The sequence below is a fragment of the Pollicipes pollicipes genome, unplaced genomic scaffold (assembly GCF_011947565.3).
Source record: "Pollicipes pollicipes isolate AB1234 unplaced genomic scaffold, Ppol_2.1 Scaffold_6052;HRSCAF=7182_pilon_pilon_pilon, whole genome shotgun sequence".
NCBI classification, from domain to species: domain Eukaryota; kingdom Metazoa; phylum Arthropoda; class Thecostraca; order Pollicipedomorpha; family Pollicipedidae; genus Pollicipes; species Pollicipes pollicipes.
Genome location: NW_023596805.1, coordinates 15795503 through 15819172, shown reverse-complemented (window position 1 = coordinate 15819172; position 23670 = coordinate 15795503). Strand labels below are relative to the sequence as shown.

Sequence of the window (23670 nt, the reverse complement as noted above, 5' to 3'; positions counted from 1 at the left end):
TGCCTGGTCAAAAGCCGTCGGTTTGCAGCGGCGTTTCCGGGCGGGGTGTCCGCAGTTTTTCAGGCAGTGCGAGACCAGTATGCCAGTATGAGCTCATTATGCAACAAGCTGGCAAGGCGAGCGGACGGGAAGCCGACCGTCTCCCCTCCTCATTTCCATAGCCGAAAGGCGGCGACAGTCGGGTTTTTGCCCCTTTCACGACGCAGAGTACTGGAATATGCCCCTCAACAGTGCTCCCGTAAACTGTACCGCAACCGCTCTTCCGAGGCCGTCGTAACTTTCTTGGACTCGGATATTTCAACTACTTGTAATCATCAATCAGTCATCAAATATGGGCAAACACGTGACGTATTCTCACCACCTGTCACGCCATTCTTGACTAGTAGCAGAACCTGTCGATGCTCGACCAATTTGTTAAACCGAATCAAGGCAATCGTGTAAACCAGTGCTCAAATTACACTACACAGGATGGCTCAGTGTCGTGTGGGTGCTCATCAGCCTTCATCAATAGCAGAGCCATACAGTTGTTGTCTGCGTCAGCAGAATGCTGAGATCGCCAGTTGTCTGTTGAGCAGTATGCTTAGATCAGCAGCTGTTGTCTGTGATTCCAGGAGAGCCGAGCGATGCCACAGCGCCCTTAGCGATTGCCGCCCGGTTTGAGCAGTATGCTGAAATCAGCAGCTGTTGTCTGTGATTCCAGGAGAGCCGAGCGATGCCACAGCGCCCTTGAGCGATTCCCGGCCGGTCCACAGCACACAGCCGACAGCGCCGCCATGGAGAACTCACAATTCCTGCTCAAATGGAACAACCACCAGCCGACGGTAGTGTCCGTGCTGGACTACCTGCTAAACCAGGAGGCCTTCATCGACGTGACGCTGGCGTGCGAAGGCCAGAGTTTCTCGGCGCACAAGGTCATTCTGTCCGCGTGCAGCCCCTACTTCCAGGACCTGCTCATGAAGAACCCCTGCAAGCACCCGATCGTCTTCCTGAAGGACGTCCGCAGCTGTGACATGGAGAGCCTGCTGCAGTTTATGTACCGCGGCGAGATAAACGTGCAGCAGGACGACCTGGCGCAGTTCCTCAAGACGGCCGAGAGCCTGCAGATCAAGGGGCTGGCCGACAACGCCATGAAGGATGAGGCGGCGGCGCCGGCTGGTGCCGACGGCGCCGACTCCGAAGACGACACGCGCGACTCGGCAGCGCCGCCGGCGTCGGCGCCGCGCGCGCCGACGCGCGCCGACTCGCCCGCGCCGCCCGAGGCGGCCGAGGTAGCTGAGCGCACCGAGCGCGAGCGCGAGCGCGCTGAACGCGAACGCGCCGAGCGGCCGAACCCAAACCGGAGCCTGCTGGCCACGGCGCTGGGGAAGCTGGGCGGCGGCTGGCCGGCCGGCGGCGGCGACTCCAGCGTGGACGGCGTCTCGGCAGCCTCGCTGTACCCGGCCGTCTCCATGGACTTCGAGCAGGCTGGCCCCTCCCGGTTGGCGCTGTCCACGGTAAGTGTCGACGTCGAGCGGCGCTGACGGCGACGCCCGCCATGCTCTGGTCTCTGTTGGAGGAGGCCGTCCTCCGACCGGTGTCCGGGACCTCGTTTTTGCCAAGACCGGCCCCCCTTGGCGTATGGTGCCGCTCTCAGTCCGCCAGCTGTCCCTGGTTTCCATGTTCTGAACTGCCATCCTCTCCATCTTCTCCCTCTACTCATCTTCCCTCCACCTCCTCGCTCTTTTCTCCACATCGTCAGGCGTGTTGGCTCTGGCTTCTCTTCCCCTCTTTTCCTGTATGATCGCGAACTCACTCGGCAGGGGACGTCCTGTTCCTCCTCCTCTCGTGAGAGAGCCCTACATCACTACCTGCTGCGCTCTCGCGGACAGCTCGCTCCCATGCTTTCCCCGCCACTCCCTGGCCGCCCTGGTCTCCTGTCGCACCCGTCCTATGGCGATCTCCCGCGCGTCTCCTGGTCCCCTCCTCCTCCTGGTGCCACTCCTCAGTCAGGGCCGCATCTGTCCGGCTGCCACGCAGCGTGGCAGTGAGCCGGGGCTTGCTCGAAGGAGCGTCCCGTAGGCACTCGCGTAGAAAGTTCATCACTTTGCCCACAATTGGTTCGTTGCTCACGCCTTGACTGCAGTTTCTTTCGAGACAGCCAGCGCCGAATCTTTCATTCGCCGTCAGCTGAAAGCGCGTGGACGGAATAGCGACTGCTGCTTCAGCCCAATAAACCGAACCAGCCAGCAAAGAGGCAGCACGACGGAAAGCGGCAGATTCACTTTGATGTCGTTTACATCTATTCATCCACTATTGGGAGCTGCCAGGCCCTGGCCGCGCCCAGAGCCCGCGCCGCAATGCATTCCTGTCCACCCCCACCTCACGCCCACATGTCCTGTCCTGTCGTCCAGTGTCGCTGCTCTCTCCGACTCCCGGGCGTCACGCTGCGCCCCTCCCTCCCTCTGTTCACGCCATGGCCTGGCACGGCAGACTCTGTTTATGACGTCACGGGAGCTATTCCCTCGCTGCGCCGCTGTCAGACACACTTTTTGCATCCGGCGAACTGCGCGTTTTTGCGCCGCCAAAGCTCACGACCTTCGTGCCCGGTGGCTGCGCTGGTTCCGATAGCTGCGCTGACCGCAAAGATTTCCGCGGCCGGAGCATCGCCGAGGAGCCGCTTTATGTCCTGACCTCGGCCGGGCCGCGCGGGGAGGCATCCCTGTCCTAAGGCTGCTGACGCGTTCGGTCGGCTGCTCCCCGCGGGGAGCCGGCCGGGCTCCGCGGGAAAACAGGAGGCTCCGGCCGAGGTCCGCAGGCGCAGCAGGCCGAGGCTCGCGGGCGCGGCAGGCCGAGGTCCGCGGTGGCGACAAGCCAGGGTCCGCGAGCGCGCCAGCCGAGGGGTCCGCGGGCGCGGCAGGCCGAGGCTCGCGGGCGCAGCAGGCCGAGGTCCGCGGGCGCAGCAGGCCGAGGCTCGCGGGTGCGACAGGCAGAGGTCCGCGGGTGCGACAAGCCGAGGTCCGCGAGCGCGCCAGGCCGAGGTCCGCGGGCGCGGCAGGCCGAGGCTCGCGGGCGCAGCAGGCCGAGGTCCGCGGGCGCAGCAGGCCGAGGTCCGCGGGCGTGGCGAGCCGGGTTCAGTCACCTGAGCGGTCTCTCGGTCTCGGAGAGCGGTCCTGACCCACTCCCTCCGCCTCCTGCGACCGTCTAGTGTAGTCATTTTTCTAATATTCTCGCCTATTTATCGTTGTTTTTATGATTATGCTGATCAGCACACATACTGCGATGATGCTGGCTGCGCGTGCCGCCTTCCCGCTCTTCCAACTCGATGAAGTCGGCCGCTGATCGGCATGGCATTAGGAAACGCCTCAAATTTGACCTGACATTCATTTGTTTAATTGTATTTACACCCTTAAAAGGTCTCCTGCATCTTTAAAATGACGACGGAATTAGCGACACTTGAGGTTCACTGCTTTGCTGTAAGTGCGTCACGTCTTGTGGCGTGCCGTTGACGCGACGATGGATAACGGGCGAAATCTAATTTGAATGCCAGGCATTATGCCGCACGTTCCTAAGCGGCCGCCCACCCCACTCACTAGGTCCGGTGATGGCCCTTGTTTAGGTTACCAGTCCGCTGTTGACGCCAGCGACCCAGTCTGCCCGCTGCCCCGGCCGGTGACCCAGTCTGCCCGCCGTCCAGGCCGGTGACCCGGTCTGTCCGCTGCCCCGGTCGGTGACCCAGTCTGCCAGCTGCCCCGGCCGATGGCCCAGTCTGTCCGCTGCCCCGGCTGGTGACCCAGTCTTTCCGCTGCCCCGGTCGGTGACCCAGTCTGCCCGCCGCCCCGGCCGGTGACCCAGTCTGACCGTCGCCCTCGACCGTCCCGGCTCTTGCGCCACTCTCGTCGCGTCTCGCCGGAGGAGATTGCGGACTGCGGGTTCTGGGGGGGGGGGGGGGGGGAGAAGCGACAGGGCACCCCGCGGCGGCCACTATCCCGGAGGCGAATGCGGCGCAGCGGTGCGCGTACTTGTCAGCTTGATCTTCCGATTCGCCGGAGCAGCGGTGCCCAGTGGTGCTCGTGGTGGGTCACAAACTGGCCTTGCGCAGTGTTTTTGTGCTTTCTCGTTGAATCCGGCAGCTGCTCGGAAAAGAAAGTTGTCACGTACCGTGCCAAGTGCAGTGCAGTTTACTTTCACCGTAAAGCTTTGGACACGATACGATTCGATGATGTGGGTTGCATGCTATCTGGAGGATGTCCGAATTGGTGCTGCGTAAATCTTCCATTATTCCACCACAACCACAACAAACACAAATTTGAAGCTTAAAAGTGCAGTACTATTTCAGAGCCGACTGTGGTATGCGAAAAACAAACAAACCACGCCATACCTCATCCTGTGTCACTGAATTTCATTACCGTTATGACCAATCCATCCCAGGATTCGCTTCGCACCATCCAAACTTAATGGCATGCCTCTAATCTGTCTGCGTCACGCTGTCTTCCGCACGGCCCCAACGCTCTCCGCTAAACGCACTCTACTTTCTTCAGTCATGCCACCTGCCATCAGTCGAACACTCCCTCTGCTCCTTGTCGTGAACAACATCTGCTCTTCGCCGAACGCGCCCTTTACTTCCAACCGAACGCACGTTTTTTCTTGGTCCGAAGCATCCATTTCTGCAGGAGGCGCGGCTTGATTGCGCCGCCGCGGTCCGGTCCAGTCTGTCAGTCCGGTCTCCTGCGACGCATGGCCTAGAAATGCGGCCAGTCTGCGTCACATACTAGTTGTCCAGTTCTACGGAACAAAACTGCTGGCTTTTCCACCCCAAACTCGGTAGAAAATTGTGTCACTTCATCAGCCGCCCGGTGTTGTGCAATTGTATGCCTAATCTGTCAGCGACGAGGGATGCTGCTTGGCCTGGCATACGCCATGTGCAACTCCACCGCACAACTGCCGACACGACGCATTCTTGTGCGACACGGGCTGGCGCTCACATGCGCAGTCGCGGCACGTGTCCCGGTGGTTGTGCCAAGCTGCTCCGAGGCAAGGACCAAGTGACATCCCCTCTGAAAGATCTGTAATTCGGCAGAGTTGCCTGCCCCCCCCCCCCCCCACACCCCGCAGCCGTGCCTGCGGCGACAGTTTAGTTTCGCCTTGGCCTGGGACTGAGTCACGTTGTTACGTTGCAGCTGTGAGAGCAAGCCAGGGCGCTGCACGTCTGAACATACTGAGTCTGAGCATCGCACCAGCTGCCAAAGGATCACACCAGCTGCCAAAGGCAGTGTCTCACCTCTGGGACACTTTCAAAAACATACTCTGGTGAAACCTTACGACCAGTTATTTCTAATAAAAACTTTTGTAGTGCCATTGCAGCACCGTCAAGACATACTAAGAATATCAATCCTAATTATTTTCGAGGTCAAAGTACGGTATTAACGCGATGTAACAGAAGTACGCTTCTTGCCAGCAGCCGTGCCCACCGCCGTCAAGCCAACCACAGTGCGCACCTCTGCTGGTACGAGTGAGAAAAAAAAAACACATTTGTGTTTGACCCAGCGGGCGGCAAGGGCGTGTTGTCGAGAAGTGCATTGGCTGAAGTGTGAACTAGTGCATCACATGGACCATGCGGTGCTCCCATTCCCTAAGGCAAAGTGTGCCTGGAAAAGAGCTGCCGTGATAAACGCCATATGGAAGAAATAAAAGCCATAGTATAACGTTTCGGAGAATTCGCGAAACAATAGTTTCAAGTTCACATCTCGTTTTGTCTTAACTATGTTTCAAGCCTTGGAAGCATTTATTATACAAACATTTTGACAAATTAATGTGTTGCAGCACACATTACAGAAAACGACGGTTGGAAAAGGCAAGGCAAATGGAATGCATTACTTTCGCAGTGGTGAGCAGGAAGCCAGGTGGGATATGTCACGCAGGGGCGGCAACTTCAAACAGAACTTCTGAGCTTTTCAGAAGGATTTCGAGACAACTGGTAACGCTGATCAAATCGTACGCGTCTTATCTAACAAGTGAAAGGCATAGATAAGATGGGACACTCCCTTTAAGCGGTCTGGTGACGGGTGGCACCTGCCTACGGTTCAACTTACGTGAAGCTGACCAAGTCTGCTCTCTCAGCGCGGGTCCCAGGCGACCCCCGGGCCTGGCGGTACAGGACCCCGCTGGGTCCTGGTCGCAGGGCTCTGAACCACGCTGTACTCCTCGGCCGCCCGACACGGCCCCCAGCACCCGTCCATGCAGCGTGCGGCAGGGGCGGCACGTGTATTGATGCCGGGAGCCGATCGGCCGAGCCCCGCCCCCTCCCCCCATCATTGATTGCCTGGACGCCGGACGAGCCACCTGTTCCACCCTGCGCAGGGGCGGTGACAGCAAATGCGGTCGAGGGGGCGGGAAGGGGGAGAGGTGTCTACGTCAGGTGACCGCACGGAGTAAGTGTTTTGAATGGTCTGGGAAAAGAGTAGAAGGAAGTGCTCGTAAAGTGAATTAGGAACGAGGGCTACAAGATATTCTGGCGAAGCGCATGCCAACGGTCGTGCATGCTATGCCTTGCCCGGTGCCGGCGTTGGTAGTTTCGCTTGGAATGTGCCCGCCAGCCAGTCGCTCCCGAATATGTGCCCGCCAGCCAGTCGCTCCTGGATCTTTGACACAGGCATGTACCCGCCGGCCGGTGTATGTACCCGTCAGCTAGTCGCTCCCGGATCTTTGACACAGGCATGTACCCGCCAGTCAGTGTATGTACCCACCAGCTAGTCGCTCCCGGATCTTTGACACAGGTTTGGCGGCGCTGGATGTCTGAAGTTGGCTGGATTGTGGACTCGCCCTGCGGTCCGAAGCCCGGGTCCACGTGCCGGGCATGGCTCGGTGTTTCCCGGAAGATGGTATAATCGGGGGCCTCCGGACTGTCGGCACTACCGAGCGAGCTCCGTGATAGCTTACTCGGCCCGCGTGATGGCAGTAGTCCTCACCAGGCGTGGGATCGAGCTTATGGGCCAATGACCGGCAGCAACAGCAGGCAAGCCCTCCAGCACCAGGCTGACGGCTGAGGAGCTGGTGTGCCGTCTCCTGCTCGGTCCCCACCTCCTGCGAGCCTCCCCGGAGCGCGAGGCCCGTCCCGTCCCCCGTCCGGGCGTCCGGCTGTCGTGATCTCACGTCCCGTTCGCCGTGTCCTGTTTACCCGGCCCGGCGGCCATGCATGGTCTCGGGCTATAGACGGCCGACGCTTCGCGCCATTCCTGTGCGACGGCGCGCCTTTTTTTTGCCCGCCGAGCGAAACGGGGCCGCGGGCGGGTTTTCCGGTTGCGCTCCGCCTGTTTCGCTCTCAGCTGGTGGGCGAGCGACGGGCCGGGCGCGGCGGCGGCGGCGGCTCTTGAGTGGCGCCGGCCACGGGGGCCTAAGGTGCAGAGATGTGACGTTCTTATGCTGCCTGCAACGATGCAGGAGTAACACCCCACCACCGAAAACAATAATATGAAAATCCCGTATGCCCTGCGTTTAACCGAGAACGCTTTCAGTGAAAAAGTGTGCCGTATGGCCACATATGCAGAGCATCGTAGCCGCGAAGCCGTTGTGTTAGCCTTCCGACAACGTTCTCTGAGACAAAGATCGGACACTTGGACACAGACGTCCCCGGTGGCTCGAACAGGATGACCACTGGCCGCGTCTGCGCACAACGCCTGATCTCCGCGTGAATCCGAGCACTACGTGTGCCCAGATTACAATCGCCAACCGGTAGCATGAACGTGCGGCCGCGCCACGCACTAGCGTGCTTTGCATGTTTTCGACACCGGCTGACTTGTGTTAGGCAAATGGGGCTGCTGGAATTACGCAGTCATTCGAGGACATTTCGCATACTCTGAATCGCCTGACGCCCATGTGGGCTGGGTTGCTCGCCAGCCGCGGTGAGACGTTGCTGTACGAGTCTTGTCAGTCATGGGCTTTTCACGAAGTATGTCCTCTTGAGCCATGTGGCGTACCACTGGGTGTCCCGGACCCTTGTCATCCCCGCAGCCCATAGTGAATGTCCCGGACCCCTGGCAATCCTGGCGGGCTTCCCAAACCCTTAGTTCGCCTGCGGTCCGCGACGGGATTCCCAAGCCCTTGCCTCCCCTGTGGCCCCCGGTGGGCGCCCCGGCCCTTGACTCCCCTGAGGCCCCGGCGGGCGCCGCCGGCCGCGGGGTGCGGCTCGCCCTGGCCAGACGGACGTCGCGTCGCTTGCCGTCCCGCCCCGTCACCACCCCTCGCCGAGCCCCAAGGCCGCTCGGATCGTGACGACAGCGGCGCAGCCAGGGCCCCGGCCAGAGGCTCGGCCCCGAGCAGAGACTCGGCCTGCCCGGCAGCCGGGCTTACCTGACTCTCCCACACACCGCCTCCGGTCGTGGCGCGCGACACAAGTCCTCAGCGCTTCGGCGGAGCCGTGCAGGAAGGCGGCCTTCCGCTGGCTACGCCCCTGGCAAAGCGGCGGCGTACGCGTGACGTCACCGGCGCGCGACGGTTGCACCCCTCCCCCTACCTCCCCTCCGACCAGACGAGGCGCCGCCGGAAGGTCTGCTCTGGACTTCCGTCTGCAGACCTCCTGCGGCCACCCGTCAGCCCGCCACCCGGGTAATGGGGACCCTTCAGCCATCATCCAGATGATGGGGCACACGGGTATGACCGTCACCCGGGTGATGGGGACCCGTCAGCCAACACCCAGATGATGGGGCACACGGGTGTGACCGTCACCCGGGTGATAGGCAGACGGGTGTGACCGTCACTCGGGTAATGGGGCAGACGGGTGTGACCGTACCGAGGGGCAGACGGGTGTGACCGTCACCCGGGTAATGGGGCAGACGGGTGTGACCGTCACCCGAGTGGTTGTGCGCTGGCGCTGAGAACGGGGCCGTAGCGTCGTCGTTGAGCTCAGAAATGGAGGGCCACTCATTCACCACGGACCCTTTCGGGGCCCACACCTCTGCGGACGCGTCAAGGGCTTTACTGGATTAATTGTGGTTCAATGGGAGGCTTAAGCTGTCGTTATCTTTATGACCAGGAATCGGGAGGTACCAGTTTATTTCGTGGCCATGTACACGGTATACAGCATTTTGTTTGGATGATGAGTTTAACACATCAGTCCAAAGCACGCAATCAGATGAGCTAGACCACAAAGCCTGTTCAGATGACAACTGCCTCTTCGAGAGCAGAGCTTCCTCTTACCTACTTGTTTTGCCAGGCTCGAGCCTCACGTCTTTTACTCGTTGAACAGTCGCAGCGAGTCTGTTCCTCTGCCCTGCCTTCTCTCCGCCGCCCGCGCTCTGCAGCGCCTCAGCGGCGCGCTCGTTGACCGGATGCCGCCGACCCTTGGGCCGCCGCCGCCGCCGCCGCCGCCGCCGCCGGCACCACAGCACCACAGCACCACAGTGCCACGGCACCGCCCACCACAGAACCATAGCACCATAGCACCACAGTGCCACGGCACCGCGCACCACAGAACCATAGCACCATGACACCACGTCATCACAGCACCACGGCACCACAGCACCACAACACCACGCCACAGCACCACAGCACAACGGCACCACGGCACCACGGCACCACGGCACCACAGCACCACGGCACCACGGCACCACGGCACCACGGCACCACAGCACCACGGCACCACGGCACCACAGCACCACAGTACCACAGCACCACGGCACCGCGGCACCACAGCACCGCGGTACGACAGCACCACAGCACCACAGCACCACGGCACCACAGCACCACGGCACCACGGCAGCGCGCGCTGAGGCTGGCCATGACGCGTCCGGCGGCTCGACGCCCACCGGATTTACAGATGGGCGCGTGTCAACGTGATTAAGCCCAGCCAGAGATCGGCGATATGGCCCGCGGAGCGAGCGAACTTGTCACCCAACGGGTGTTCGGACCTACCTGGAGACAGTCGTCAGGCCCTTTGACAAGGGCTTTAGCCTGGGGCATTGCCCGGCTTGGACCGTTGGCGCGGTCGTCATAAGACGGTGATGAAGTTCCGGGGTATTGACGATGTTTTCCGTGTATGGGTTGATACGTATTGGTGCGGTAAATTACGCAAAGGTTCATCTGTATCAGGGGTGGGCTTTGGAAGCTGATGAAATTCGTGACTGTCAATAATCTTTCAAAGCGACAGGTATCTTCACTGGTGTCAGAACAAATAAAGGTCCCAAAGTTTCGGATAGGAATGGTGAATGTGGGCATATTTAGCATACCTTCCACGTACCTTCTACCTTTTACATTTACATGCCGCACACCTTTTACATTTGGGCTCAGTCGCAACCCACCGTTACGGCTGCAGTCTGCCTACGACGGCGCGCCCTCCTTGTCACCCGGTCCAAATCGGCAACACGCAGTTCAGCCGGCGCGGATCTCTCAGCTCTTCCGACTCACCTGGCCGTGTCTCGACCTGACATTCACGCCATCACGATCTCAATGGGAGCATTCTCCCCGAGCCCCGCACGTTAATCGGTCATCGCGCCGCGCCATCCAACACATCAGCCTCACGCGCCGGCGGCCGTCGCCCCAAACACCGCGATCACGACGGCCCGTCGCGCTCTCCTGAAGCACCTGCCGCCAGACTATGTGCCACGGCCGCCGGCTTCTGATGTGCCACGGCCAGTGGCTTCTGATTACTCCGGCTGCATTTTGTCATCTGCTGCCGCGCGCCGTGCGGCCGGCCGCGATAGAGGCGGTCCGCGCCGATGACTTATAATTGCTTTGTACCGTATTGTCATCTGGCGTACGGTCGGCCTTTGGTAACCGTTAGTAAACACGCTTGAGGCGGTGACCGCATAAGCTCCAGCCTTGGGCGCCAGCGTTTTCATTGAGGAAATCCCAAAACGGGGCGCGTTTCTCCGGCCAAATCCTTTTGCCTGAGCGCGGCGGAGAGAGGAGGGCTGACTGGCTCTGGGGAGAGACAGTGCTCTGTCGGCTGTGCTCTGTCCTCACCTCAGCTATGCTCTGTCCTCACCTCATCTCCGCCGGCGCCGTCACTTTCACGGCGCCGTTTCCCACCACCCCCGCGCGCCTGGTGTCGGTCCTTCCACTTCCCGCGCCGCCTCAGCTTTTGTTCGCCGCTGTCGGGGCTTGTCTGCCGCGTTTTCACCTCTCTCCTGTCGTCCCCGGCGGCGCCTCTCTCCCGTGCCGTCTCCCCGGTGTACACGGCGGACGCCGCGGCAGCGTCAGGTCTCCCCGTCGTGTGGGCGTCCCCCCCCCCCCCGCTGTGGTCTCAGCGGCGGGCGGGGCCATCTGTCGCAGAGGCGGCGCGCTGAAGCCGCTCCTGACGGGCTTGAAGCCGCCATTCGGCCGGACCCAGAGGGCGGCCACTAAGAGCAGCCACGGCCCAGAGGGCGGCCACTAAGAGCAGCCACGGCCCAGAGGGCGGCCACTAAGAGCAGCCACGGCCCAGAGGGCGGCCACTAAGAGCAGCCACGGCCCAGAGGGCGGCCACTAAGAGCAGCCACGGCCCAGAGGGCGGCCACGACGAGTCGATCGGCGCCGCTCACTGCGCACACCTCAGCTGTGCTCTGTCCTCACCTCAGCTGTGCTCTGTCCTCACCTCAGCTGTGCTCTGTCCTCACCTCAGCTGTGCTTTGTTCTCATCTCAGCTGTGCTCTGTCCTTACCTCAGCTATGCCCTGTACTCACCTCGGCTGTGCTCTGTCCTCACCTCAGCTATGCTCTGTCCTCACCTCAGCTGTGCTCTGTCTTCACCTCAGCTGTGCTCTGTCCTCACCTCAGCTGTGCTCTGTCCACACACGTCACGGCGCCACCCCTTGCCGTTCACAGCCCTGTGAATCACAGCGATCGCACGGCGACCCCCTGGGTTAGCGTCTTGCGGTACCCCGTGCCGTTACGTCACCTCTTGCCGCTGCCTTACCCTGGTCGTTCACTTACCGTGAAGTCTGCGTCTTCTGTGGGCTTTTTTGTGTTTGGGAGGGATCGAGTTCCTCGTCCTCTTTGTTTTTGACTGAGCACCGGGCATTTGGAAGTTGCGCGAAACCAATTTCCATGGTTGCTAATGTTCCCCGTTCCAAGGATTTCGAGAACTTTTGCTCCTTTAGTTCAGTTGCCGACTGGATTCGAAATTTTGGGGATTCCACAGTTTTCCACGCCCAGTTGGGAAATTGGACGGACGAGGGAAAACAAATCTTAATTTTCTTGCACAGCTCAGATTATTATGTTGCGTCATAACTTGGCTTTATGCATCTCAACTGTTTAAATACTGCTCGTTTTCAAAATAATTTGATTCCGGCACATCAACATGTTGTTGATAAGAGCACAATACACAATTCTTCGTTTTGGAATATGAGATAGAAAGCTCCTATGATGAAGCGCATCCACGTCAATATCTTCAGGAGAGCCTATGATGCTCATTATTCACCTGGTTACGATTCGTTGCCACTTACCATCCGACTAAGCTGCCACCGTCGGACTTGGCGATAGCCCAGCTAAGCGGGCATCGATGTGATTTGTGAACAGTGGATGCTTTCACGCAAGCATGTGATGCCCTTTACTTACCGACGATCTTTTCCTTTCTTTTCATTTCATCCGAGTGAGGGAATGCGGCGATGAGAGTGGTGACTGGGATTATTGGTTATAGGTGGTAGCGATCTGATGTAAAGAAGAACTTGAAAGTTTTTGAACGACGCGATCGTTTAGACATTTTTTGGACAGCCAGCTGGTTTATCGTTGGACTTTGAGTTATATTTCGGGGAGGAACTTCCAGAAAACGGCACCTCTGTCCTCAAGGAAGACGTTCCCTCCTGCAGTCGTGCAGGAGCTCCTGCGCTCCATCCGCCGCCGCGGTCCTCCAGGAGTGTCACTCCATTCACTGCCGCAGTCCTCCCGGAGAGTCGCAGTCCATCTACCTCCGCGGTCCTCCCGGAGAGTCGCAGTCCTTCTACCTCCGCGGTCCTCCCGGAGAGTCGCAGCCCATCTACCTCCGCGGTCCTCTCCGAGTGTCACACTAATCTGCTCCACCCTTTGACGGCCGTGCGGGACAGTCTGTTGGCGTCTGGGGAAACACGAGCCCGCTTTCTCGGGACGTCTGGGAGCCGGCCGCGGGGTGTCTGACCGGGCGTGCGCAGCGGGCGCCGCTTTCTACCCCGGTGACGGCCTTTCTACCCCGATCGCTGCCCTCCTCCCGCCCAGAGCGCTGCACCACTGGCAACAGAAGGCACCAGCCTGAACTGTGTGGTGTCACACGGCGTCTCTCGGAGCTAACTGACGCCCCCCGCGTGAGGCCCCACGCCCCCCTGTGCCATCCCTCGCTCAACAGCGCCATCACCACCACGTGCATAGCACGAGCGCCGGCGGCACCCAGCTTGGCGTCGCCAGAGAGCCGAACGTGGTGGTGTCTGTTGGCCGGAGTAAGCGTTCGAGGCAGGGTCTGAGGCGGGTCTGAGGCGGGTCTTAGGCGGGTCTGAGGCGGGTCTGGGGCGGGTCTGAGGCGGGTCTGAGGCGAGTCTGAGGCGGGTCTGGGGACGGTCTGAGGCGGGTCTGGGGAGGGTCTGAGGCGGAGGCCGTGGTCAGTCACTCAATAGCCAGCAACGGCTCGGCGCGGACCCGACCTGTTCCGAGTGTGTCCCCGGGTCAAGGGTAACTGCAAACGCCGTGAACTCTTCCAACTGATAGATATATCGCACGTGTATGGGAATCACTAATAAACATTTATATGCTGATGATCGTTACTGAAAGCCGTAACCACCCGCAGCGAGGACTGCCGGTAAAGGCCGCATAGCAATCAAGCTGCGCGGCAATCTAGTTGTCACGTACATTCTGAGTGATAACGCCCTGCAAGGACTGCATTGCCTTATTCAGATGCGTGATAATCTTTGGCAAGAATGACCGAGAAAAATACAACGCTGAATCCATTTACCTGAGATGATACCCTGCATCTTGCCTTTGCCCTGTCGCTCCGGCCTGTTGACATAGTGACACTGACCTGTCCACCACGAGCTCTCCCATATGACCTGTCCACCACGAGCTCTCCCATATGACCTGTCCACCACGAGCTCTCCCATACGACCTGTCCACCACGAGCTCTCCCATATGAACTGTCCGCCACGAGCCTTCCCATAAACCGCATGCCCATTGGCTCCCGCTTCCCTTCCTGGCCCGACCCCGTCACCTGCTGCTGACCAGGCCGCCTCCTGCCGCCGGTGACGTCTCCAGTTCGGTGGCAGCTCGCCTGACCCGGCCTCTTCTCTGTTGCAGCCGCCGCCGAGTGGGCTCTTCCCGTACGCGCTGACGCCGTCGCCGGGGGCGGTCACGCCGGCGGCCAGCGTCAAGGAGGAGCCGAGCCTGGGTCAGCCGGAGCCGGACTGGGCGTCCGGGGCCTCGGGCGCCGGATCCACGGTCGCCGACAGTCCCGAGCGGGGCAGTGAGAACGGCGAGGTGCGCGACCCGCTCGACAGTCCTGAGAAGGGGGTGAGTACCAACTGAGAACCGGGGCGGGGGCCGAGACACGCGCCTGGAACCGCCAGCAGCTGATCCTGGATCCCGGAAATGGATCCCGGATATTGTTGTTGCATTCTAGATTCCATTGTTGTCTATACCTCACGTTTGAATTTCACATCCATCGCCCAGATCCCAGATCTCAAGATCCCAAGATTTTAAACAGGGCCCTAGTTTGACATCCGGACCTCAATGTGAGATCCTGGGTATCAATGGTGAATCCATGATCCCGTAAAATTAAGTTGTTCCGGGAGCTGGATCCGGATCTTGGGATCCGTTTCTCGGATCCAGGTGCGTGTGGGACCGGCTTATGTCTGCGGAGACTTGTGTGTGTCGTAGTGCGAACTACGCAGCCGGCGCCTGGTTGTGTGAACTACGCAGCCGGCGTCTGGTGGGACACAACGCACCTCCGGTGCCCCGATGGCTCTCACAGCGGCCGCTGGCCGAACAGGGCGCAGTGAAAGCCGTGCGGAGGCCCTGGTCGCACGTTCAGACAAGGGGATCGACACCGGCCAGGACTGGCGTAATGACGGCTGGATGGTGGGACGGTCCACAGACGCGGGACAGCGTCGGTTGCGCTGGTTGAAACGCTGGGAGTTGGCTGGTTGCTGCGCCTGGACCGACGGTGTCCCGTTGGTTGTTTTGCCCATCCCCCATCAGAGTTGTCCGCTTCCTTTGGAGCGGCAGCCGAGCGCGCAGACTGCTGACCGCCGGTGGTGCTTGGCGCGATGTGCTCTGCAATGTGCATATCCTCACCGCCACGGCTCTCCCCGGCCCGGGGTACACTCACAGCACTAATTAGTCCGCTTCTGGGGCATAGCTGGTGTTGGGCACATTTATACTGCTGGACAAGGTGTCTGCGTCGAGCGGTGGACTGGGCTTGAAGTCCATTTCGTGGGTGATTTGTCGTCGGGCACATATTGCTGCGGTTGCGCTCGGCTGAGCGACGGTGTTGACACGATCTCACGGGCTCAACTGAGATCAGAAGCTGTCTCGCCGTGGGTCCACTAGGTGAACTGAGATTGGAAATAATCACACACCAAAACGAGCTCAGTGGATATCGCATATGGTTATCACTGCTATATCACTATCACTGGTTAGCTCAACTGGAGGCGAGATCAACCAAGTTGCGACAACTTGCAATTTAAACTGACATCATGAGTGACTGCCACGAGCTCGATGCCTCACGAGATAGATGACGCCAGGAACTCGCAGCTCGGCAAAGAGCAGAGGTCGGCGTTGCCACAAACTCGTGAGCTCGGCCGATCTCAGAGAGCATTGTTGCTTCAGAGGCGGCAGGCCTTGTTTACGAGAGAACATCGGACAGCTGTTTTGATGGTGGATTTGCGAGAGGGCGTCAGCAAAGCAGGCGATCCCGGCGGCGTGCCTCCGACATCGCGTGCCGTGTCCGGCACACAGCCGGCAGCCGACCGCCGCCCTGGCTGTCGAGGTGCGGCTCTCGGAGGCTGGCCGGCACAGTTCTTTACGACCATTTTCGTTAAAACGTACTCTTGTCGGGTTCAATTTGTGCATACAAAGCGCCCGAATGGCATCTGAATGTCATCTGTGAATAAACTATGCCAACAAATTCATCCCGCCCAGCAAAAACGCTGCCGCGCAGCCGACAGCTCGCGCGCGCCGTCGCCCAGGGCTCCTCCACGCCGGAGATTCCGTTGTGGGCCGACGAGCGACCGTTGCGGGGCCGCCAGACGGCGTAACGGACGGCCAGCCGGGTGGCGGCGGCGCCGGCCGGCGGCAACGGAGCCTCTTCCGGCGCGGCGCGTGGGAGGGCGACGAGTCCGTCGGTGCCGATAGGTGCACCGCCGGACGGGCTGCAGGCTTGGGCTGCCGGCCGAGGACGCCGCGTACAGCTGCAAAAAAAAAAAACTGATCCGTTAGGCTATTTCGCCGGGAGACCGCCGAGTGGCCATCAGTTTGCGAGACGGCGGTCGGCCTATAGACCTGTGCATCATATCGGTCATCTCTCGGCCACAGGCGCCCTACAGTACACCTGCCGCGAGCTTCAGACAGGGGGATAGTTGGCGTTATGTGCCACATGCCTAGCGTTTTCACCTTTCAGTCTTGACATTCACTGTTTCTACACCGACATTTTAAGCCTCAGTTTTCAAGGTCGTTTCGACGACAAAACTCTTTCCTACGCGTCCTCATTGACGTCCTCGGTGAAAGTTAGCCTTCAAAATTCACAAAGGCTGCGTTCCAGCAGATATGGAACGGGTATGAACCGGATTAAGCACCTTTGCGAAACGGAAAATTAGTGAGATCTGTTGTGGAGGCAAAGCAATTTGATCGGCAATGATGTTTCAATCAAGGACGAGCTTTGGAACTGATCTTTCCAACACCCGCTGGTGGTCGATCAAACGGTCACGTGGCAGGCCAAGGATCGAGCATTACCTGAGTGTCAAGTACCGGGCTCGTCTCTAGGCCGCCTTTCCTCCGCTGGCATTTGTTACCCCGGCGTCAAATTCTTCTCAGGGGCGACCGCCTCCCGTCCGTCCGTCCACTGTAGGACCATGAGCAGAACCGGTTGGAAGAGCCCGCTTCCCAGCTGCTGTTCTGCCCGGAGGCGAGAGCGTCTCGCTCGTTTATCGTCTTGTCGGCGGCTTGATTGGACCTGCCGCGGATTCCGGAGGATTCCATAGTAGGCTGAGCACGTGAACGGCGGTAGTCTGATTAAGTCACAATTTCCTTCAATGACTAATTTCAATTTTGTTGACAAATTGTTTGAAGTGATAAAACCTTCCATACCAAAGTGCCCGCGGATAGTAAATGTCGAGTCAATGCGGCTTATGTCACAGCCGATAAACAGTGCAGGAATTTACAGATCCCGCACACCAAATCCGAAATTCCTTGGCTTGTCAATGGCATACTAGAACGAAGTTTGTTACACAGCAGCAAGGGACGAACAGCTACCGCAGAACTACTCGTTGACAGACATTGCCTGTTCAAGGATGGTACCAAGCCCATGAACTGAAAGGGAGCCAAATGGCATCGATACCAAACCGGCGGTGGTTTTGCATGAACATCGGGGCCAACATACACAAACAGATACACTCGCGCCTATATCAGTGCCCCGCGTAGTGTAGCTAGAACTCGTCCGTACACAGTGCGTGTGCGTGTACGTGTGTGTCCGCAGCGATCCGGCGTCGGGGCAGCGCGCATGCGCGCCAGCGCCGCGGGACCGTCGAGGACCTGCGCCACGCTGCGCAGCTGGCAGCTGCTGCGCATGCGTGCTGCCCTGGCGCCGTGCCCGCGACACGCCGACACCGTAGTGGCCTGACCTCACCTGTCCCGGGGCGGTGGCGGTGGCAGTGGCGCGCTCCAACAGGTCGCCGCATGATGGACTGTGGGTGCAGCATGTAGAACTAGCGGCCTCCCTCGGCGGCCTCCTAGCTAGAGCTTTGTAGGTCGACCGCGGGGCGGCGCTCGCCGCGCCGCTCCGCCCTGAGCGCGCCGCGGTTGCCGCCCCCGCATTGCGCTCGCTCTTTCGAGCGGTTAAAGTCCCCTAAATATGCCCTGCAGAAGAGCGCTTCCAAAGCGGCTCGCCGCCTCAAAATTGCTGCCCTTGCGCCGGCAACACCCACAGTTCACTCATGCGGCGCCCTGTTCTGTTGCAGTCACCGTGGGCGTCGCGCCGTTGGCCTACGCTGTTTCGACCGCGCGCCGCCGCCGCCGCCGCCACTCCCTTCCCCTCGCCCACCCCCCTCATGTGCAAGTTCTGCGGGCAAATGTTCTCCGACGCGTCCAACCGCTTCCGGCATGAGAAGCGGCACAAGCACCCCGAGGAGGTGCACGTATGCTTCGTGTGCAAGCGGCCGTTCTCGCGCAAGGACAACATGAAGAAGCACATCAAGACGGTACACGGCGTGTCTGCGGAGGCGGAGGAGCCGGGCGGCGTCCACGGTGGCCATGGCAACGGCTGGACGGCCGTGCCGATGCAGGCCGTCGACATGACCAGCGGGCGGTGAGGCGGCGACGGCGTCAGCAGCGGCGGCGGCGGCATAGAAGGGGAGGCGGCCGAGTCACCCCACCCACCGGCGGCCGGCGGCGGCACGCACGCACTAGAGTCAGTGCGGACGAGGGGAGACGGCGTCGAAGATGCACCCCAGCCAGTGAGCGACGGCCATCTTGGCCGGCGGAGATAGAGGTCTTTCTACGGTTTGTTTTTGTATCAAAGATGGAGGCCCGAGGCCCAAGACACGTTTTATTAGTGATTTTCGTAGCTTTAATGCGTCTGCCTAGCAGAAACTGTGGACGTCGCGACAGGACCCCTGTGAACTATACGATATTTTTACACTCTGCTGTATAGGGTTATCTGGGAACATGTAGTGTGATATAGGGTTATTTATTGGCGTGTTTTTAGGGGAGGTGGATGAGGGATTTATTTTTATATACTTCTACGTGCGTTCTGTTCGAGTGCAATGTTCGTGCAGGGAGCTCCTCCGGCCACTCCGTCCCCTTTGGCTGGGTGCCAACACCAAAGACCGCGCTGAGACGGACCCCGCGGCTATCTCAGCTCTCCTGGGGTTGCCAGATCTCGAGCGCCCTCTCGCGGCCATCACCTTCTTTCCCCTGGCGTTTCACTCCAATGCTGTCTCAGGAAGCGGTTGAAAATCTCGTCTTTGGTGAGGCGAGCGGGCGCGTTCGCGCCGCTTCGCTCCTAATTTGTTCCTATTGAACTCCCCGCGTCTAAATCCGGTGGTGGGGATATGGGCTCGATGATTTGTTGACAGCGTCTTGCTGTCGTCGCACGTGAGCAGTGGCGCCGGAAGTGCAAGGCCTGGGGCCGATCCCTCCCCCCCCCGGATATTTTGCACGTTGAAAGTTCGTGATGAGTTCGAGCCCCACAACTTCCTCTCTCTTACGACATGCAGATCATTTTGATAAATTAGGAATATAGGTCGGCGTATCAGACACTTCCAAATTACTGGCAGAACTCTGAAATGATGACTAGGATTTCAGGTGTCGTCCAGATTTAGCCCAGCCCCATTCGCACATGTTTCCAGCGTCTATGCACATGTGGCTATTAATGGCCGTCAGCTGGTTTCAAGTGTTGTTTGTGTTTTGTCAAATTGTAAAATTAACGGCACCTAATTTGTTGCGGCTTGTTATTGTCGGGACTTCCACGAATGCCAAAATTTCACAATGGTGTTCCATTGATCGTATCATTAAGACGTTCCTGTGATACGTTGCATATTCGATGCACTGTAAGCTGCAATGAAATATTCCTACTCAACTGTGACACACGATTCCTTAAAAAGGCGTTTGCGAGACGACTGGTTGTGCTGGTGTACTTGAGGTTTGATATTTGCGAAACGACGAGCTACAGAAAAGAGGCCTTTATGAAAGGCTTTGGCCAAGACATCTTGATGTACTCACTCTGTAATGTGACTGACAGCGTTGCCAGAACGTTGAAATATTTCAGGAGGTTTTGCTGAAATATACTGTTTTTAAGGTTTATATGACGCGCTGACAAATCTGCTTTTTGAAGACCCCTTAGCGTCTGGGGACAGATTGGCCGACATGGAGCGACCGATGGACGAAGGAGCGCGGCTCATCATGCCCCTGCGCTGTTTACACACCAGATAAAGTGCAAACTACAGTTATGTCCAAAAACGCTGTTATTTGGTGAGGTGTAACGCAAACAGTTTGCACTATCGTGTATATCCTCAGACGTACATCGGCGGAACCTCAGGCCAGCCCTATCACCGATCTTGTCCGGATTTCACGGCTCCAGCACGTGCAAGTGTGATAATCAGTCCCCACCCGCAAGCTTCTTTTCTGCCCACTCACGCCCGTGACGTTTGTCCGAAGCTTGATCAGATGACCGGTGCGCGAGGCCAGGGACCCAGCTTAACCGGCGGAGGGGGCGTGACCCACCGGACCGGATCCGGCCGGGGACGCAGCCCGCCGGCACAATACCGACCCATTTGCATGAGAACACGGCGTCGCCGTGCGCCAGTTTTTGCCGCGGCGCTTTTTCCGGCGCGTTGCAGCGCGGCGGCTCGCCGCGCCGTCAGCTGTTGCGTCACCTGGCCGGCGGCTCGAGTTTTTCCGGAGCGTTGACCGCGCTGGCGCCTGACCCAGATGAAAGCGGTGGGGGGGGGGGGGGGGGGGAGGAGGGGGCAGGGCGAGGGGACTTCCAAGAGCTGGGAAGGGCGGGACAGATATTTGACTTAGTGCTCACCATGCAACGTCACAGAAGTGGTGCTAAATTTCCCAAAGTTGGGCCGCTGCGCCCTGCTCGGGCTCCTGAGTCACGGGGAAACGACGGTGGGTCTCTTTGGAGAAGCACCGGCGAGAGTCCGGAGCTTGGTGGCAGTCATGACCGTTCTTCGAGCGTTTCAAGCGGGTTGAACATCGAACCCATGGCGTGCACACCAGGCATTTTGAGATCAAAACGATTCGGCGTTCCCTGCTCTCAGCAGTTATCTTCCGTGGCGTTTTTCGGGCGCACAGGTGTAGTGGCCGGCGATCCTCACCTCCGTGACGGTGGACCCGTGACGGTGGACCCGTGATGGCGCCCAGTCGCCGCCAGCTGACTGCAGCGGCCAGCGAGGCCAGGGCCGACCCGTGACGTCACGCGCGTTCATAAGCCCAGGGAGCCCGAGTCGAGCTGGGACGGCCGGGGACGATCAGCGGCGGTCACACGTGTCCATGAGCCCAGGGAGCCCGAGCCGAGCTGGGACGGCCGGGAACGATCAGCGGCGGTCACACGTGTCCATGAGCCCAGGGAGCCCGAGCCGAGCTGGGACGGCCGGGGACGATCAGCGACAGTCACACGTGTCCATGAGCCCGGGGAGCCCGAGCCGAGCTGGGACGGCCGGGGACGATCAGCGGCGGTCACACGTGTCCATGAGCCCGGGGAGCCCGAGTCGAGCTGGGACGGCCGGGGACGATCAGCGGCGGTCACACGTGTCCATGAGCCCGAGGAGCCCGAGCCGAGCTGGGACGGCCGGGGACGATCAGCGACGGTCACAAGCCGCACGCCTCCCCGCACGCCTCTCCGCAGCAGCCAGTCTGGCGACGGGGCCGTCTCCATCTGCCGGCTGGCGGTGCGTGCGTGATGGGGCGCACGGCCGGGACGGGGTCAGGGGAAGAGGGTCTGTCGGAGCGGCGTCGGGCCGCAGCACGCCAACGAAACGCGATGGGAATAATGATGACGGGCGTAGTCATGTTACCATCGCCGGCATCGGTGGAGTCCGGGCCCGAGCATCGGACCGACGGCACCGGACGGTTTTTAGCTTTGTCCATCAAAAATGTCGTCGAGTGAGACAGGTCCTGGTCAGAGTGGTTCGGAGCCTCAGCAGCCGTCATTCGACGGTCCGCCCCAGGTGGGAAACTAACGAGTCACCCCTGAGCCAATCATCCCTGGTGAGGGATCAGGGCCATAATGGCGGAGGGCTGGTGCAACGACTGGGGACAGTGCCGTCGAGTTCTCCCTTGCTCTATCAGCCACTGCAGTGGAACAGATCACCACCTCCCCGCCCCAAGTCTAAATAAGCCGACCTAAGGAGACAGCCAGTCACGGCACAGATTCCCCTCATCAACCCCTGCCGGGGATCGTGCAACAATTGAGCAAGCCTTCATCCGTGGCAGGGGCAACGCCAGGACTTTCTTAAAAGGGAGGGGCCGGAGCTCATTTAGAAGGCACCGCGCCGATTTTACAGCTGGCTGTGAGAAGCTACGTGTGTCGAAAATGGAAACGTTGCAGGCGTGGCAGCGCCTACAATCTGTACCTTCATCAGCAACTCGGAAAAGTTCAAAACTTCGGAAAAGCCTTCGAAGGCGCTTCCGCAACAGCATTCAGAAAGGTGCATGGTCCTCGTGGGCTTTCGCCGTCACCTTAAATGGTACTCAGGGAGTGGTTACTTACTTTTCATCATGGCTTCCCGGTCGATCGATACCTTCAGAATCAGATACGAGTAATAATAAATCGAGCATGAAAGGAGACGGCTTGAGAGATACTGATCTTAAAGAGCTGACATCTAAGGCAATAGCACTCAATGAACATTGAGTAAAAGGAAGGAGAAATCCTGAAATGAGCTTTCCATTCACCAGAGGTTCCAATGACGCAACGGGAGTTGGGCTGAGAAGGGTGAGACATTATTTAAATGCGCATGACTTCACTTCGCGGTGATCTCATGAAGTGGAGGCGCCTTGGGCTCCGGCCGGGATGCGCCAGCTGTAATCGTCAGTCGTCGAAGCGTATATAACTGCCGTGGCCATTACTACCGCTATCTATCACATCAAAGCATGTACCTATCCCGGTCATTAGAGCTGCAGTTTATCATGCACTTCCTGCACGGTAGCTCTGCAGAGCGTCCAGCTGGAACCTGCATGCTCTTCAGATAATCAAATCGGCGCGCGCAACATGCTTCTGCACCATAGTCTGTCCCTGCATGGCGATCGGACAGTCTAAAATGGCTCGCTCACGTCCAGAGAGCGGTGCAGAATATCAAACCCGCCGCCATCGGCAGGCCCATTGGTCAGTCTGTCGGCCATCGGCCAAACCACCGCCCATCGACCAACCAAATCTGTTCACCGGCCGCCGAAAGCCGCGGCCACGCGACCTGCGACCAATCTACCGCGTGCTGCCGGTCATGAGGTCATCGCAGCTTCCGCGAGACGTCGCGGAATCAATACCCGATACGCAGCGGGCACCGGTGCTCCTGCATAACGCGACTCTCCGGCCAAGCATTGCCGTGATGTTGGCCAAGCAGCTTTGAGGAGGTCCCGTCACCTCTGAGTGGCGGCGCTCGAGGCCACGCTCGACCGGACCCGCTGTCTCTGTTCGACCCCGTTCCGGCGCCTCTGGCGGGTGTTGACACACACCCTGAAAACGGCACGTGAAACCCACGCCGTTCTCGCCATCCGTCGTGCTAGCCGAAGACCGCCAATGGATGCCAGCTGGCGGTGACGTCACGCCACCTAACCGCGCCTGCGACCGGCGAATTAAAGAACGTTCCCAGAAGGTACCGTCCGGTGGACATTCGTTCCCAAAAAATAGCGTCCGACGAACATTCGTACCGTCCGGCGGGCAGTCGTTCCGCCTGTCAGGCTGACGGACGCCCGTTCTGAGAATTCGTTCCGCCCCTGTATACGACAATAGCGCGTATGTGTTTGTTTGTAACGACTGCTTCATATGTACGGGGAACAAGTTCAGGCCGATGGCCTCTTGGTTTAGCAGCGCTCCATGCTGAGGGTG

At 59.5% G+C, this 23670-nt stretch overlaps 1 protein-coding gene across 1 annotated transcript; it reads left to right on the top strand.

Moving 5' to 3' along the window:
* The first annotated feature begins 697 nt into the window (after positions 1 to 697).
* On the top strand, positions 698 to 20383 carry LOC119104290 (protein bric-a-brac 1). The gene is made up of 4 exons (XM_037227986.1): positions 698 to 1214; positions 1260 to 1493; positions 14205 to 14417; positions 18080 to 20383. Exons 1-4 carry the CDS (start codon positions 774 to 776, stop codon positions 18428 to 18430), a joined length of 1239 nt encoding a protein of 412 aa, XP_037083881.1. The 5' UTR covers positions 698 to 773; the 3' UTR covers positions 18431 to 20383.
* Positions 20384 to 23670: the final 3287 nt, after the last annotated feature.

Bases quoted from the DNA above. Each gene is read 5' to 3' on its own strand.
- LOC119104290 (XM_037227986.1), top strand. From the start codon at position 774: ATGGAGAACTCACAATTCCTGCTCAAATGGAACAACCACCAGCCGACG. The intron at 1,215-1,259 runs GCGCCGCGCGCG...GCGCCGCCCGAG, and splicing joins CGGCAGCGCCGCCGGCGTCG to GCGGCCGAGGTAGCTGAGCG. The intron at 1,494-14,204 runs GTAAGTGTCGAC...TCTCTGTTGCAG, and splicing joins CCCGGTTGGCGCTGTCCACG to CCGCCGCCGAGTGGGCTCTT.